The 15,758-nt window shown below is 22.6% G+C and overlaps 3 protein-coding genes across 3 annotated transcripts; 2 read left to right on the plus strand and 1 right to left on the minus strand.

The window, feature by feature from the left end:
* Nucleotides 1-1,698: 1,698 nt before the first annotated feature.
* Nucleotides 1,699-9,694, plus strand: SRAE_2000020800 (Chondroitin sulfate proteoglycan 4; the record flags this gene model as incomplete). Its single annotated transcript, XM_024651009.1, has 5 exons — nucleotides 1,699-1,924; nucleotides 1,972-2,056; nucleotides 2,231-2,873; nucleotides 2,924-3,316; nucleotides 4,889-9,694. 5 exons carry the CDS (start codon nucleotides 1,699-1,701, stop codon nucleotides 9,692-9,694), a joined length of 6,153 nt encoding a protein of 2,050 aa, XP_024504729.1.
* A 633-nt stretch (nucleotides 9,695-10,327) lies between these two features.
* SRAE_2000020900 (Trailer hitch) lies at nucleotides 10,328-11,447 on the plus strand (the record flags this gene model as incomplete). The annotated part of the gene is made up of 2 exons (XM_024651010.1): nucleotides 10,328-10,451; nucleotides 10,510-11,447. The coding sequence occupies 2 exons, from the start codon at nucleotides 10,328-10,330 to the stop codon at nucleotides 11,445-11,447; spliced, it is 1,062 nt and encodes a 353-aa protein (XP_024504730.1).
* A 358-nt stretch (nucleotides 11,448-11,805) lies between these two features.
* Nucleotides 11,806-15,001, minus strand: SRAE_2000021000 (Leucine-rich repeat, ribonuclease inhibitor subtype-containing protein; the record flags this gene model as incomplete). The annotated part of the gene is made up of 7 exons (XM_024651011.1): nucleotides 11,806-12,083; nucleotides 12,129-12,389; nucleotides 12,431-12,570; nucleotides 12,619-13,147; nucleotides 13,268-13,558; nucleotides 13,604-14,911; nucleotides 14,953-15,001. The coding sequence occupies 7 exons, from the start codon at nucleotides 14,999-15,001 to the stop codon at nucleotides 11,806-11,808; spliced, it is 2,856 nt and encodes a 951-aa protein (XP_024504731.1).
* Nucleotides 15,002-15,758: the final 757 nt, after the last annotated feature.

Raw genomic sequence — 15,758 nt, forward strand, 5'->3', positions numbered from 1 at the left:
TTTTTCTATTCTCAATAAATCTTTATTTTTATCCATATCTTTTTTTTTTTTTTTTATTTATGATAGTTTGATAAGACGATCTTACATAAATGTTGGAACATAAAATAGTTTGTACACTTAACATCATAAAAAAGAGGTCCTATCTGGTAACATAACACTCGTTACTGACGTAGTAGGGTTTATTGAGAAAGTAAGGATAACCTCAAATTGGCATATATAAGGCAGCTATTAACACAATAAATTCTTTATTCAATATTATTTTGGGACTGTTATATAGTCTTTCTTTGTCAGTAATAAAAGAAGAACTTGTAGATTTCATCGTTTTATCTAATTTAAATATATAGATACATATATATATATATATATATAAATATAAATTTTTTTAAAAACTATATGCAAGTAGTTGTAAATATTTGAAAAAAAAAATTTTTTTTTTTTTAAATAGAATCATTAATATTAATGATATGTTCCAAATTTTAAGTAAGGAAATTAATTATCAAAGGGAATTAAATAAAGAATTATTAAAAGATCAAAATTGTCGTTAAATTACAGGATAAATATCTAAATTATAGAAGAGGAAATAATGAATTAAAATTAATAGTAGAATAATCCTTATAAGAAATAAAATATCTTTTTATTGTATTACTTTTATTTTATTCCCAACTAACAGCATTTTCTATGTATCCTATTTGAAAAATTGTCTCTTTCTATACTTGAATAGTCTTAGAATGAAAAACCTCTAATAGTGTACTAAAAATTTAATGCCAATAATATTGTGCTTGACATAAAAGAAAACAAAAATGTTTCTATGGCAAATAATGTTCTTATAAATTTTTACAACCTGTATAAATAATTTTCAACATAAATCAACTACTAAGTATAATAAATTAATTTTAAAATTGATGAATTGTCAATTTTAATATATAATTATTTTCTATTAATATTTTGGTAGATTAAAAATGAAATTAGAATGAATAATTATGTAATTCAATAATAAGCTCGTTAAATAAATACTTAACAAGATTTAACAATGTTGCAATTATTAAATGACATATTATAAAAATGATAACTGATCGTCATATTTTAAAAAAGACAATTTCTATTTAATCAATTACAAGTTAAGTGTTTCTTTTAAAATTGATCTTCGTATCTTTTAACATATGATTAAAAGTCGGCATTTATGCTAAATCTTTTAAAAACAGAAGATATATTTTAAATAAGTATTAAAAGAAATTTTATATAAAGAAATTACTACCCTTATTTTCATCTCCTGGTATTCTTATCAATTTGAAAAGTCTTCTTCCTTGTCATATTTTTATCATAATTTTATAAGACAATTTTAATTTTCTAATTATCTAAAAAATTTATTCTTAATATATCTCAAGTGAACATTAATTTAAACAAGTGTCATAAAAAACATTTTTTTTTTTTTTAAGAGGGAAGGATTAGGACAAAATATTATTACTTCCATTTGTAAATCTTTTATATAAAGAAAGTTTATTAAAATACTTTTTCTTTTCAAATATTTATTTATAAGTAACATTACAATAAATGTTTATGTTGCTTTTAATATAAATAAAAATTTAATCTTTTTTTCTAAAAATGGCTTCTAATATTTTATTGTTGCCTTTATATTTATTTCCATTGTATATTCAATGGTGTGTTGATTATAAAAATGTACAATTAATTAATTATAAAATGAATTCATTGTACATTAATTCATCTAATAAAGAATTAAAAATATCTTATAATAATAATGATATTTTTATAAATGATCATATTATACCTTATCATTTAAATCAAACAACAAATGAATTAATATTAAAATGTAAAAATAATTATCAATTAGAATTTTTATTTGGAAATACCATATCATATACAATAATTTCACCATATTTTTGTGATTCAATTTCATTTAACAAAAGTAAGTTTATAAAAATTTTATCTAAAATATTAATTTTTTTTTTCTAGCATCAATTTATTTTGATTATCCTATATCTGATTTTTTACAAAATGTTACTCAAAATAATAAAATTTTAAAACAAAATAATTGTTCGTAAGTAACTTTATAAAATTAAGAATAACTTTTTAAAATTACTTTAAAAGATTTATGAAACAATTTTAATTACATACCATATGTTGAATGATTTATTATATATTTAAAAATCTAATAAATCTTAATAATTTATTGAAAAAATAATTAAGAAATATTTAATTATACTAATTTTAGAAGTACAATTAGCAAAAAACGATTGATGAGGTTTTTATCAAAAAATGACAAGAAAAGTCAACTTGCGTATGTTGGTGATATAATAAAAGTTTTTGAAGGAGATAAAGTACCTATTACGTGGAAAAATTTATATGTATTACCAGAACATCAAAGATTTAAACTAAAAAATTCTGATATAAAATTTAATATTATTGATCAACCATCTCATGGTATTTTACAATTTTCAAATGGTAATTTGGCAAATAGTTTTAGTTATGAAAATTTAACAGAAAATCAAATTTTTTATAAACATGATGGAAGTCAAATATCAAAAGATTCTTTTGATGTTCAAGTTGAGTTATTTAAAAAAGATGAGGAAATATTTAATTATGTAGATTTTACCAAAAATACTTTAACTATTTATATAGAAGTAATAAATATTAATGATCCACCAGTGTTAGAATTAGCAAATGATAAATATTCTATTATCATACCAGAAAAATCATGCCGACTTTTGACAATAGATCAATTGATTATTTTTGATGTGGATAATTCTAATGATGATGTATATGTTACATTATTAGAAGCTCAAGGTGTTCTTATCCAAACAAATTTATCAATAACTGTCACAAATTTTACATTAAATCAATTAATCAATCATCAGGTAGAATAATCATATAATTTATATTTAAAATAACACTTAATATTTTATAGATTTATATATGTGATGATAAAAGTGATTTAAATTATCGTTATATAAAATTACAAGCTTATGATCAATTATCAAATTCTAGTGTTCTTACACTTAATTGTTTAATTAAAAAAATTTCTTTTAATGAATTATATAATACTGGAGTTTTGGTTTCACATAAATCACATCAAACAATATATTCAAATAATTTAACATATAATATAAATATAAAAAATGTTTGTGAATTGGAATATTATATTATTGATGAACCTTCTTTTGGAGTAATAGAATGTCTTCAAAATATTGGAGAATTTGGTAAATGTTCAAAATTTGAACAAAAAAGTATTGATCAAGAAAAAGTAAGATACAAACATGAAGTTGACAATAGACCATTAAATGATACTTTTAATTTTATTGTAAGTTATTTTTAAATTTTAAAACAAAAAATTTAATTATTTTATAAATGTATATTGTTGGTAGATAAAGTTATGTAAAATATATAGAATAGTTTATAAAACAGTTAAATTAAGTTTTTCTTAACTACATAAAATATATTTTAACTTGTAATTTATTCAATTATATTATATTTAAAAAAAATTAGTTATGATAAAAAGAAATAGTCCAATTAGTTGAAATATTTTTATTTTATTAATTTTTCATTACATTTTTATTTTTATAATAGTAGCTAATAAAATTAATCATTATAAAAATAATAAATTATAATAATAGAGTTTTTACTTCTAATTTTATAGTTACTATTTTTCTCATAATATCTTATTAAATATTATAGTTTTGCAAAATTATATATTATTATTGTTATTTGATAATTAAATTAAGATATATTTATTTTATTTTAGTATCTTAATACCATTAAAAAAATATCAAATTATTTTACATAAATTAAAAATTTTAACTAATAAGTATTTAAATGTGATATATTTTTAAAAATTGTTAATAAGAAATATTATAATGTAATAAAGAAAACATTTATGGGGATACCAATAACTATTTAATATTTCTATTTAATATTTTATTTATTAACTTTTGACATATTATTAATTTTTTTTTTGTCATTTTAATGATACAAATTATTAATTTATGCAAATATAATATTAAATACATAAATATTAAAATAAATAAGAGTCTGTTTGTAAAATTCATTTACATGTATTTAATAAAGTTTTAAAAGAGACTCTTTAATTAAAATTTCATAATTATTCAAAAAACTATTAATTTCTTTTCTTATTATATGTTAAAATATATACAATATTTTTATTATTAATAATTAAAATGCTTATGTCATAATTTTGAAAATTTGATTTAAAACATTATTTTTTGCATAATTAATACAAGCTAATGGTAGTTTATTTATTTTTATGTGATTATAAAATATAACGATTATGTATAATGATATATTATTTCTTGGAAAATAAAATATCATTAATGGGTACAAAGTACTTTTAAAGTTTTAATAATGTTAATATAATATGAGAAATTGTCTATGTAATACGATATATTTTTATGATTGAAAAACATTAACAATTATTTTAACTTTTTATAAAAAAACATTTTGTTTTTTTTTAAGACAAAAAATAATTTATCGTTACAAACATATAATTTTCAAATATAAAAAAAGTAAATTTAACTACTACCAGTTATGAATATTTTAATAACAAAATAGAATAGTTTTTGTAAAAAAAATATATAAATTTTGAGTTATAATTTTTATTCAATATATAATTAATTCTTGGGTGTATAATATAAAAAAATAAATTGTATTTATAAAAAACTTTTTAACTGTTTAACAAATAGACATAAATATTTTACATTTATAAAATATAATTAAAAAATTAGACAAAATGTTCAAAAATTACCCAGATGTCGATTCCGTGGTGTAGTCGGTTATCACATCTGTCTAACACACAGAAGGTCGGCGGTTCGAATCCGCCCGGAATCATCCTTTTTCTAAAAATAATCTTATCATTTAGGTATCATGTAACAATATAACAAGTCAACCTAAAACTTTTTCCATTAAATTTGTTCCATTAGATATAGATATTTTTAATTTTAAACCATTTATTTTGAATAATACGGAACAAAGTTATTTGGAAAGATCCAATTTAGTAGTTATGACAAAACCACAAACGTTTCAACCATATGAATTAATTTATTATATAATAGAACCACCCAAATTTGGTATTTTGTCTCGTAAAATTAATGATAAAAAAAACAGGAGAATAGGTGTATCTTCAAATTTTACTCAAGAACACATCAATGAAAATCTCATTCAATATAAACTTCATTTTGTACAATATTCTGTTGTAAATGATTATTTTATTTTTAAAGTTTTAACTCCAACTAAGGTTTCTGAAATTAAAAGATTTGACATTATTTATATTCCAAGTGGGAATTCTGTACAACTTATTAATAGAATAATTTCAGTTAAAACATTTAGCAAACAACCAATTTTAAAAACTTCATTATGGTTAGAGACATCAGATGATAATGACTTTTCTTTTACTATTCTTATTCCACCAATGTTTGGTAAAATACTAAAAAATGATAATACAAAAGATTTAATAAAATTGGAAAAGAATAATTCATTTAATTCTGAAGACATTGTAAATGGAAAACTATATTATAAACATGATGGATTTGATAATTTAAAAGATAATGTATATTTAATTGCCAGAAGTATTTATAAAGAAAATTCAATAATCCCTTTTTGGGTTACATTTCATATGATTGAAACAGAAAATTTATCATTTATATTGAATCATGATGCATATGAGATACAATTACCTATAAATAATGAAAAAATCCTTCACCCATGGATGTTTTTAAAAAAAAATACAAGTAAATTACAATTTAAAATATTAACTAAAATGGAGAATTTTAAAATAGTATCAAATTTTGATAGAAAAAAAATAGTTTCAAGTTTTAACAACAATGATTTAGAGAAAAGAAATTTGTTAATAAAACATTTTGGTTCAAAGTTTAATGAAATTGTAAAAATATCTGTAAATAATGGTTTTTTAAATAAAACAATAAACGTTAGAATTTCAGCAAAACAACCATCACTTGAAATTATAAAAAATATTATTAAATATAATATAAATACAAATGATAATTTTAATCTAATTTCAAGAGATAGTTTACAATCAAATTGTAATCTAAATATTGATTTGTATGAAATACAATATAATATATTAGAAAAGTATGAATTTTATCGTCTAGAAAATGGACAATTAAATGAAATCCTTACATTTTCTCAAATGGATATAAATGATAATAAAATTTTTTTTAAGTTATCAAAATGGCCATCAAAGATAACTGTTGAGGTGGTTTGTAGAAATATTAAAAAATTAAGTGATATACATTTTGAAGAAAATGGAAATATAACAAATTTTGTAATTAGTAATATATCACCATTAAATGTCTCTTTTGCATCAATTGAAACAATTACAACTGATGTCATATCGGTTACTCCAATTAATGACGAAGATAAAATTGTTTATGAAATTATAGAATTTCCTAAACATGGAAATATTCTTATAGATATTGAAAATTTTTCTAAAAGTTCTAAATTTTATAAAGAATCTGTAAATCAAATTTCTTCTTCAATACAATCAAGAATGGAAATAAAAAAATTTACACAAGAAAATTTGAAATTTAAAAATATTTTTTATGTCAATAATGGTGTTGATGAAAATATAATTAATGATTATTTCTATGTAATGATTCATAAAAAAATGTCTAGTTTTGGTCCATTTAAATTAATAATTAATATAAAACATTCAAATATTAAAAAGTTATCAATTAACTTATATTTACAATGGAATTTGAAGAATAGTATGCAAGAAATACTACAATCATATTATCATTTATCAGAAGAAAATAATGTTATTTTTAAAATAATTAAACAACCCTCAATAGGAAAAATATTAAAAGAAAAATTACTTACAGAACAAAATGAATTTGTTAATGAATTTTATAATGATGAATTGGAAAAGAATGAGATATTTTATAGTACAGAAAAAAATGATAAAATAAAAAATAAGGACAAATTTATTGTAAGAATTTGTTCTGTAAATAGTGGAAAATGTGAATTAGATTTAGAATTTATTATCACAATAAATTCATTTGATATAAAAACAATAGATTTACTAAAAAATGAACGTTTAATTGTTTGGAGTAATAATGAACCATTTACTATAACAAAAAATCATTTATTTGTTCAAGATGATAATAAACCTTCAGAAAATATTGTATATTCAATTACAAAAGTTGTAAATGGATTTGTATCATTGAAATCTAATATATTAAAACCTATAAAATATTTTACACAAAATGATATAAATTCAAATATTATTCAATTTACTTTAACACAAGATTCAACGGGTGGTTTTGCATTTACTATATCAAATAGTATAAATAGAATTGAACCAGAATGGTTTACAGTTGAAAAAATGATAAAAAATAATATTATATTTGAAAATAATGCAAAATTATTTACATACCCATTAGGAAAAGAATTCATAACAACAAACTTGCTAAAAGTAGCTTATTTAAATAGTTCCAATGAAAATATAATTTATCATATATCTAAACAACCTAAATATGGAAATATTTTATTGAATGGTAAGATAACAAATTTATTTACACAATCAGATTTAATTAATAAAAATGTAATTTTTCAATCTACAAATAAATATCAAAAATATTGGACAATTAAAGATTATTTTCTCTTTAATATATCTATAAATAATAAAGTTTCTTCTGGAGTAGAAAAATTTAGAATTACAATTACATATGCTTTGATTCAACAAGACAATCAAAATTTATTTATACCTACATCAAAAATGTACGTTAGTGCTAATGGTGCTTCAATATTAACACAATCAATTTTAAATATGACAGATATAATAAAATATTTATCAAAAGAAAAATTAGCATTGGAAATATGGAAACCTCCAAAATTTGGGGTAATTAAATTTTTTAAAGGAAATGACAAAATTGATAAAATTATTGGAGATCAAATATTACATTTAGATAAATATATTTACTACGAAAATAATCAAAATAATCAAAAAGTTGATAATACATGGTTTTCTCTTTGTCCTGAAAAAGAATGCCATAAAAAAAGAAGTAGAATGAAAATTCATCTCCCAATTGAAATAATCTCTCCTATGATGAAAGAAATACAATTTGAAAATTTCGATGAAATTATTTACGTTGATGAAACAGGAATTAAAATTTTAAACAATCAAATTATAAAAGTGACACATCTTTTTTTATCATCTTCAAATTTATATTTTACTGTTGACAAATTAACAAAAAATACAACACATATATTTGTGGAAAACAAAAAAAGTACAAAATTTTCACAAAATGATATTGATAAAGGTATCGTTTCTATAAGAAAATCATTAAATTTTACTGAATCATCTGATTTAATACAAATAAATATAGGAGGACATAACAGAGTGTTAAAAATAATTTATCAATCTATAAAATTAGAAGTTACCAATAATTCAAATATTCAATATTATCAAGGTAAAACTTATGTAATATTAAATCAAACACATCTTAATGTTCAAAAAAATGCTAATAGAGATAAAATAATATATAATATAACAAAAATTCCAAACAATGGAACATTTTATAGAGTTGATGGTGATAAGGAAGTTTTAACATTTTCACAAGAAAATATTGACAATGGAGAAATTTTATATGCTCAAGTAAATATGAATGCTTTTCAAGATTATTTTGAGTTTTCAATTTTTTATGATGGAAATGAAATCGTTAAATCAAATTCTAAAATAACAATTATTCCTACTATCAGTTATAAACCATTTACTTTAGAGGGAGGAACGATGTCTAATATTGATATAAAATATATCAATGCTACAACAATATCAGAATTATCACCAAGATTTTATGTTATTATTAATCCAAATTATGGAAAACTTATTTTAAATGGTATTACTCCTTTAAATGAATCAATTAAATTTTTTACTTTTACGGACATAATTGAGCACAGATTATTCTATGATGCAATTGATACGAAAAAACCTCTTGTAGACAATATTCAAATCGAATTGAGAGGTGATTCAATACAACCTGCTAGATTTAATTTTACAGTCCACATAACACCAACATTACTAGGTTCACATGAAATAGATACTACAATGAAAAAAAAACTTTATGAAAATGATATAAAAATAGCTAAACCATCTATTCCAAAAATCCAATCTGATAACGAGAGTAATAATCTTTCTGTTATACTTGCAGTATGTATTGTTGTTATAATTATATGTGTTTTATTTTGTAAAAGATCATCATCAAAAAAAAAAGAATCACAGCCACAACTTCACCAATTAAATGATGATCAAAATCCAAATTTGTATAGAAGTTTGGAAGTCTTACAACTAAGTAAACAATTAAATAAAAATACAATTCATCATAAAATACCAACAACAAATTTATTAGAAAATACAGTATATGCAAAAGTAGGAGAACAAAAAATATTGGATAGTACAACAATGTCTCCTAGAAATAACCGAAAAACTCCAACAAAATTTGAATCGTCAAAAGAATCATTAAAACCAAATATTCTACAAACTTTTGAAACACCTAGAAGTATAAATAAGTACAATATATCAAGTAGTCGTTTGGTTTCATTCCCATCAAAAGAAATTGCTCAGATACATAAAACTGAATCTGAAACAAATTTTCATTCAAGAAAACAACAAGGAAATACTACTTTAAAAAAGGATCAATATTGGGTATAACGCGAAATTGTACTTTACTTTTCTTTTAATTTAATATAATCTTTTAAACACTAATAAATGTTATTTTCTATTCTTTAAATATAAGGTGTATAACAGCTTCATTTGATGAAACTCAGATATTCCCACCACGATAATAACCACATGCACCGAGTAAAATTTTTCATTTCTTTTCCGTATGGGACTACACATTGGTATCTCAGATATCGTAAGTTTTGAGTATTTCATCTCCAATATTGAATGTTACTTCGCTTTAGGGATAAATAATTTCTAATCTTTTTAAATGATTGTTGTAATTTTTTATCACCCATAACCCTTTTATATATGTTTATATGTTGAATTTAATTTTTAAAGATACGTTTTTTACAATGTCATCCTGTAGGTTTTCATCGTTTTTTAATATGATGACATGTGTGCATAAGTGGATAAATCATTTTTTTACAATTTTTTTTCTCCAAAAATCGTCATAAATTATAATTATTTCTATTTTCATCGTGTTTTCTATAATTTAATTACTATATATTTAATATTTTAGCGCTTTTTTGAAACAAATTATTTATTTCATCGTTGCTCTCGTGGCTGTAATTTGTTTTGCAATTCTCATCTTTTGATCGTTGCTGGAATTATCTCGTCATCATGTCTGGAGCTCCAACACCATACATTGGAAGTAAAATAAGCTTAGTATCCAAGTTAGATATTCGTTATGAAGGCATATTGTACACCGTTGATACTAATGAAAGTACAATTGCTTTATCCAAAGGTAGTAGTTTATTTATTGATTTTTAGATAATTAGTTTTGCTTTTTTAAATACTTTTAGTAAGATCATTTGGTACTGAGGATAGACCAACATCAAATCCTGTTCCTGCTAAAGATGAGGTTTATGAATACATTATTTTTAAAGCTTCGGATATTAAGGATTTAATTGTTTGCGAAACTCCAAAGCCTGTTCAAACTGTCGGAGGCCTCTATGACCCAGCTATTCTTCATATTTCTAAGGAGGCTGCTCCTTCTCAAACAAATCAATCTCCAAAGGTTGCAAATAATGAATCTAGTGGAGAAAAAAGTAAAAAGTCTACCAAAGAGACTGACGCTGGTAAGGGTGACAAAAATAAGTCTGTCAAAAAAGAATCATCTAAACCTCCACATCGTGAAAGTAGTGGAAAGCAAAGTCATGGTGGAAATAGAGGTTTTGGATCGAGAGGAAATTATCGTGGTGGATCTCGAGGAGGTCGTTTTAGTCACCGTGAAAAATTAAAGTTTGATTCTGATTATGACTTTGAAAAAGCAAACGAACAATTTAAAGAAACTTTAAGCCATCTTACTAATGATCTCGGTAAGACAACTATTCATGATGGTGAAAGACAAGAGGAATCAGAGAATGGGTCAAATATAGCTTTGTCTGATAGCAAAGCTGGATCTGAGGAAAATGCTAACAAAGAACCATGTTATGATAAACAAAGTTCTTTCTTTGATTCAATTTCTTGTGATGCACTGGAAAAACTCAAAGGACAAAATTGTCGTCCTGATTGGAGAAAGGAACGTATGACGAATCAGGAAACTTTTGGTCACACGGCTGTTCGTGCTCTTAATTACAGACGTGGACGTGGTGGATTCCGTGGATCTAATAGAGGTGGACCAAGTTATCGTAAGAACGATGGTAAAGGAGGTAGTGGACGTTTCAACAATGGTGGAAAACATTACTACAATCAAAAACGTTACAATACCAACAAGGCCCAAGCTGTTGAGACTAAATAATCGCTGTAGAAGAAGATGCTAGATTGTGTTTTTTCCTTCAAAAGTCAGCCTACGTTTATTACTTATTATTTTCTATCACTTTTATAACCCGCGTCATCTTTGGTTGCAGCACACTTCTTCTAACCACTTTTTCCGGTTTGTGTCATCTGCACAGTATTGTTATAATATTTTCTACGTATTCCTTTACCCTCGCGACGTATAATTTATTATTACTTTAATTATTTTAAAGATGATAACATTAATTTCTATCAAGTTGACAATCGGAAAAGACCTAAATTAACACAATAGTCTATTTGATTTTTATTTATGATAATAAACTATTAATAATATATAAATTGTGTACTTATAATATTTTTTTTTATTCTTCTACATCTGTAGATGTTTTTGTTCCAAATAGATTTCCTGGTTTTGGTGGTAATTGGGGTGGATGATGTTGTCCAAGTGATCCTTTTGAAAATCTTGGAAGTAATGGTGGAGGTGTTAAAGGATATTTTGTTGTTTGATTTAAGTTTCTTGTAAGAGAATTTGATGAATGTGATATTGAGGAATTTGTCATACCATCTTCTGTTAATGACAATTGTGAATCAACAGGTGAAGATGTTGTATTTGTTGATGATAAAGGAGGCAACACTGGAACTTTGGGAACATTAGAATTATAGTTATTCATTGTAAATGATTTACCATTATCATTTTCATTTGATGTTTGACTAAGAGACAAGAAAGCGTGCCTTCCAAATGATGGTGATGCAATATCTTGATCACCTACATTACTATCTTTATATGATGATGACATTTCATTATTCTTTTTATTTTTTAAGTTTCTTGGTGCTTTTGGTCTTCCTTGATTTAAATTAGGTAATGGAGATGATACAGGAAGGAGAGTCAAAGATTGAGAATTTTCATTTGATTTATCAATCATTTTTGTATTTTTACCTAATGAATCTAAAATTATATTTATAATTATTTTTTAAATTTAAACATACTATTTCTTATACTAGGCATTACTAGTGGTGTAGAACATCCATTTCTTCTAAGCATTTCATAATCTGGATTAGGTCTTAAATTTTCAAGCATATCCATAAATTCTTCACACATATCTCCAACATTGTGCCATTTAAATTCTCTAAAACAATCATTAACAGCATCACGTAACTGTTGTTTAAGAAAATACTTAACTGGATTATTTTTTACTTTTCCATTAAAGCCATAGTCATAATGTATAACCTGTTTTAATTTATCTAATGAACATAGAGATTCTTTTTCATATAAAGGAATTATTGCTTCTATAAATTTTTCTATGTTATTATTAACAATAGTACTATGATCATCTAAATTAAATTTTTTAACAGATGGAATAACATCTGATAAATGGTAAAGTATATCTTTTTTTTCTTCATTTAAATCTCCAACAAGATATGACATTTTGTGCTGAAATCTTCTAAATGTAACATGACATTTTAACATTTCTTTTTCTTTTTTCATGCGATTTCTAGCTAAAAGATCTTCAATTTGATAAATAACTGAGATTACTTTTGCTTTATCAGGTTTATTCATAGCTTCAGTAACATCGTAAATAGGATATGGTATTGATAGTAATTGGTGATTTAAATGTAATCCATTCATAATATCAATAAATCCTTCAAGAGAAATTTGATTTCTATCAAGTAACAAAGTTTTTAATGAAGTATTAACTTGAAGAGCTTTTGATAATAATCTAATAGTATATTGTCCTAACTCATTATTAGATATATCAAGAGTATGTAATGATTTGGACCATCCTAAATTATTTATTAAAACATTTATAGCACTACCAAGTTTACAATCACTAATTATAAGTTCTTCTAAATTTGAAAAATCATCTGATATAATTTTTGTTAATTCTAAAAGTGTATCTGACAACACATTTAAACTTTGTTTTGATCCTTTTTTTAAATGTAAAAATGTTGAACCACCAATGTCTAATTTTCTTAGAATTGGCATTCTACCCGTAGCGGCAATAATTTGAATCCAGTCACTTTCTAAATTATTATCTCTTAAATTAAGTTCAGTTACAAATTTTAATTGATCCATATGACATTTTAAAACAGAGGAACCTTTTTCAACAGCTCCAGCTAAATTTAAAGATAAATTTGTTAAACATTGATTATTTCCTAGACCTGTTATAATTGCTGTCCAAATTTCAGAAGGAATTGATGAATAAGCAAATGAAAGAACTTTTAAAGATGAAAATTTTGAAAATAATTCTTTAATTTCTGTAGTATTTTCTTTACTTTTTTTACTTATTGTGGTATTTGATAATATAAGATTTTCCAATGAATGAATTAAATTAGTTGAACTAATTATTGTAAAAAGTTTTTCAAGTGGAAATTGTGTATCCGACAAATCTAATACTCTTAATTTAGGACAATATGTTAAAAAGTTACAAAACTCCTTCACATCATCTTTTAAATAGTTATTTGATAAAATTAATTCATTTATATTTAAATGTATACCTTCTTGTAAATTTTTTATTACATTACTACAGAAATGATCCAATGATTTTTCATGAATACAATTACCAAAATTTAAATATTTTATTGTATCAGATAATGTTGCTATACTTCCACCAAATAATGAAAAAATTTTCTTATCATCAATAATATTTCCAGATAAATCCAAAGTTTCTATTTGACAATAATTATTTTGCCTTATATAAGCTGATAATGTATTTAAAAAATCTTTTGTCAAACCACATGATTTTAATATTAATGTTTTTAAATATGGTGATCGTCTAACAACACAAAGAATAGCATCAATAATTTCATTTGTAAGTTTAACAGAATCAACAGATATACCATTAAAAAAAGAAGAAAATTGTGCTACAGAAACAATTGCAGCAATATCTTTTGATGATAAATGAGTAAAATCTTCTAACCTTAAAATACTAATAGATGAAGCAGCATAAATTTTTTCTATATCCCAAATAACTTCTTCTTTAACTTGCTGATCATATAAATCACATATAGCTGCATAAGATTTTCTAAAATCATTACATGGTAAATATGGATAACAATTAGGTAATTTATCATAATCAGTATCCCAATTTTTTTCTAATTCAATAAAATTATTAATACATGGTCCAATTGTAGGAAAATAATGTTTCAATGAACCTAAGATATGTAATTGAATTTCTTTTTCTGTTAATCCTTCATCCGTCTTTATATAATACTTCTTAATAGAACCACCTTCTTCAAATGAAATTGATAATTGATTATTTGATAAAATATTTATAGCTCGAATACATAAAATGTTAAAAGATTTTTCAATTTTCAATGATGTAGAAGTTTTTCCGTTAACTAAAAATAAGCGAAATTTGGATATAACAAAAAATTTATTATCCAATTTTTCTGGTTTTAATGAAAAACTTAAATAATAGCATACTCTAACATTCCAAAATTTATGACCAAATAATTGAGTACTATGCTCTAAAATATAATAAAATATAAATTTTTAAAATTTTAAATACCTTTTATATAATTACAAATTTCATTCGTTGTATTTCTAGGCAAAGACATTATTTAACATAACTTTTCTAAAAAAAAAAAAATTTAAATATTTAAAAATAAATAGTTAATAAAATATTTAATTATAATATAAACGAGAAATTTTATATATTAAAAATTAAATGTAATATAAAAATAATGTATGCATAAATAAATAACACGTGAATACACTATATATTGTTGTCTTTAAAAGATAACCGAATAACTATTCCAATTATATTTAGTTGATTGTATTGAGACTGGTAGCAAAGGGTACGGATCTCATCCTCTTCAGCTGTCCATTGGACCAACATACATATATTTTTGTAATGAATATAAATTGCCATGTTATTTCTTCTTGGACACATACACTTAATAATAATTCAAATATCCTTTTCCCTATTAACAAGGATATATATTGGTAAAAGAAAGAGTCATATCCGAAACATTAATAAAAAAGAATATAAAAGCTTGAATATCAAAATAATATTAACACTAGATATTAATACATGATTACTATTACAAAAGCAAATATTAATCTACTTAAAAAGATTTATATTTTTATTAAATGTACATAAGTATTTAAAATGAGAATAAAATATTAATGATTACCAAGAATAGTAGTCATATTAAAAATATAATTTCAGTACAAATCAATAATCTGATTCATCAATAAGGCAAACACTATAATGTTTTAAATATGTATAAAATATATCATTTGTTCAAAAAAAATTTTTTAAACAAAAAAAATCAAATGAATTTAACATATAAACTATAATAATTTATTATA

Source organism: Strongyloides ratti, assembly GCF_001040885.1.
Source record: "Strongyloides ratti genome assembly S_ratti_ED321, chromosome : 2".
Taxonomy (NCBI): domain Eukaryota; kingdom Metazoa; phylum Nematoda; class Chromadorea; order Rhabditida; family Strongyloididae; genus Strongyloides; species Strongyloides ratti.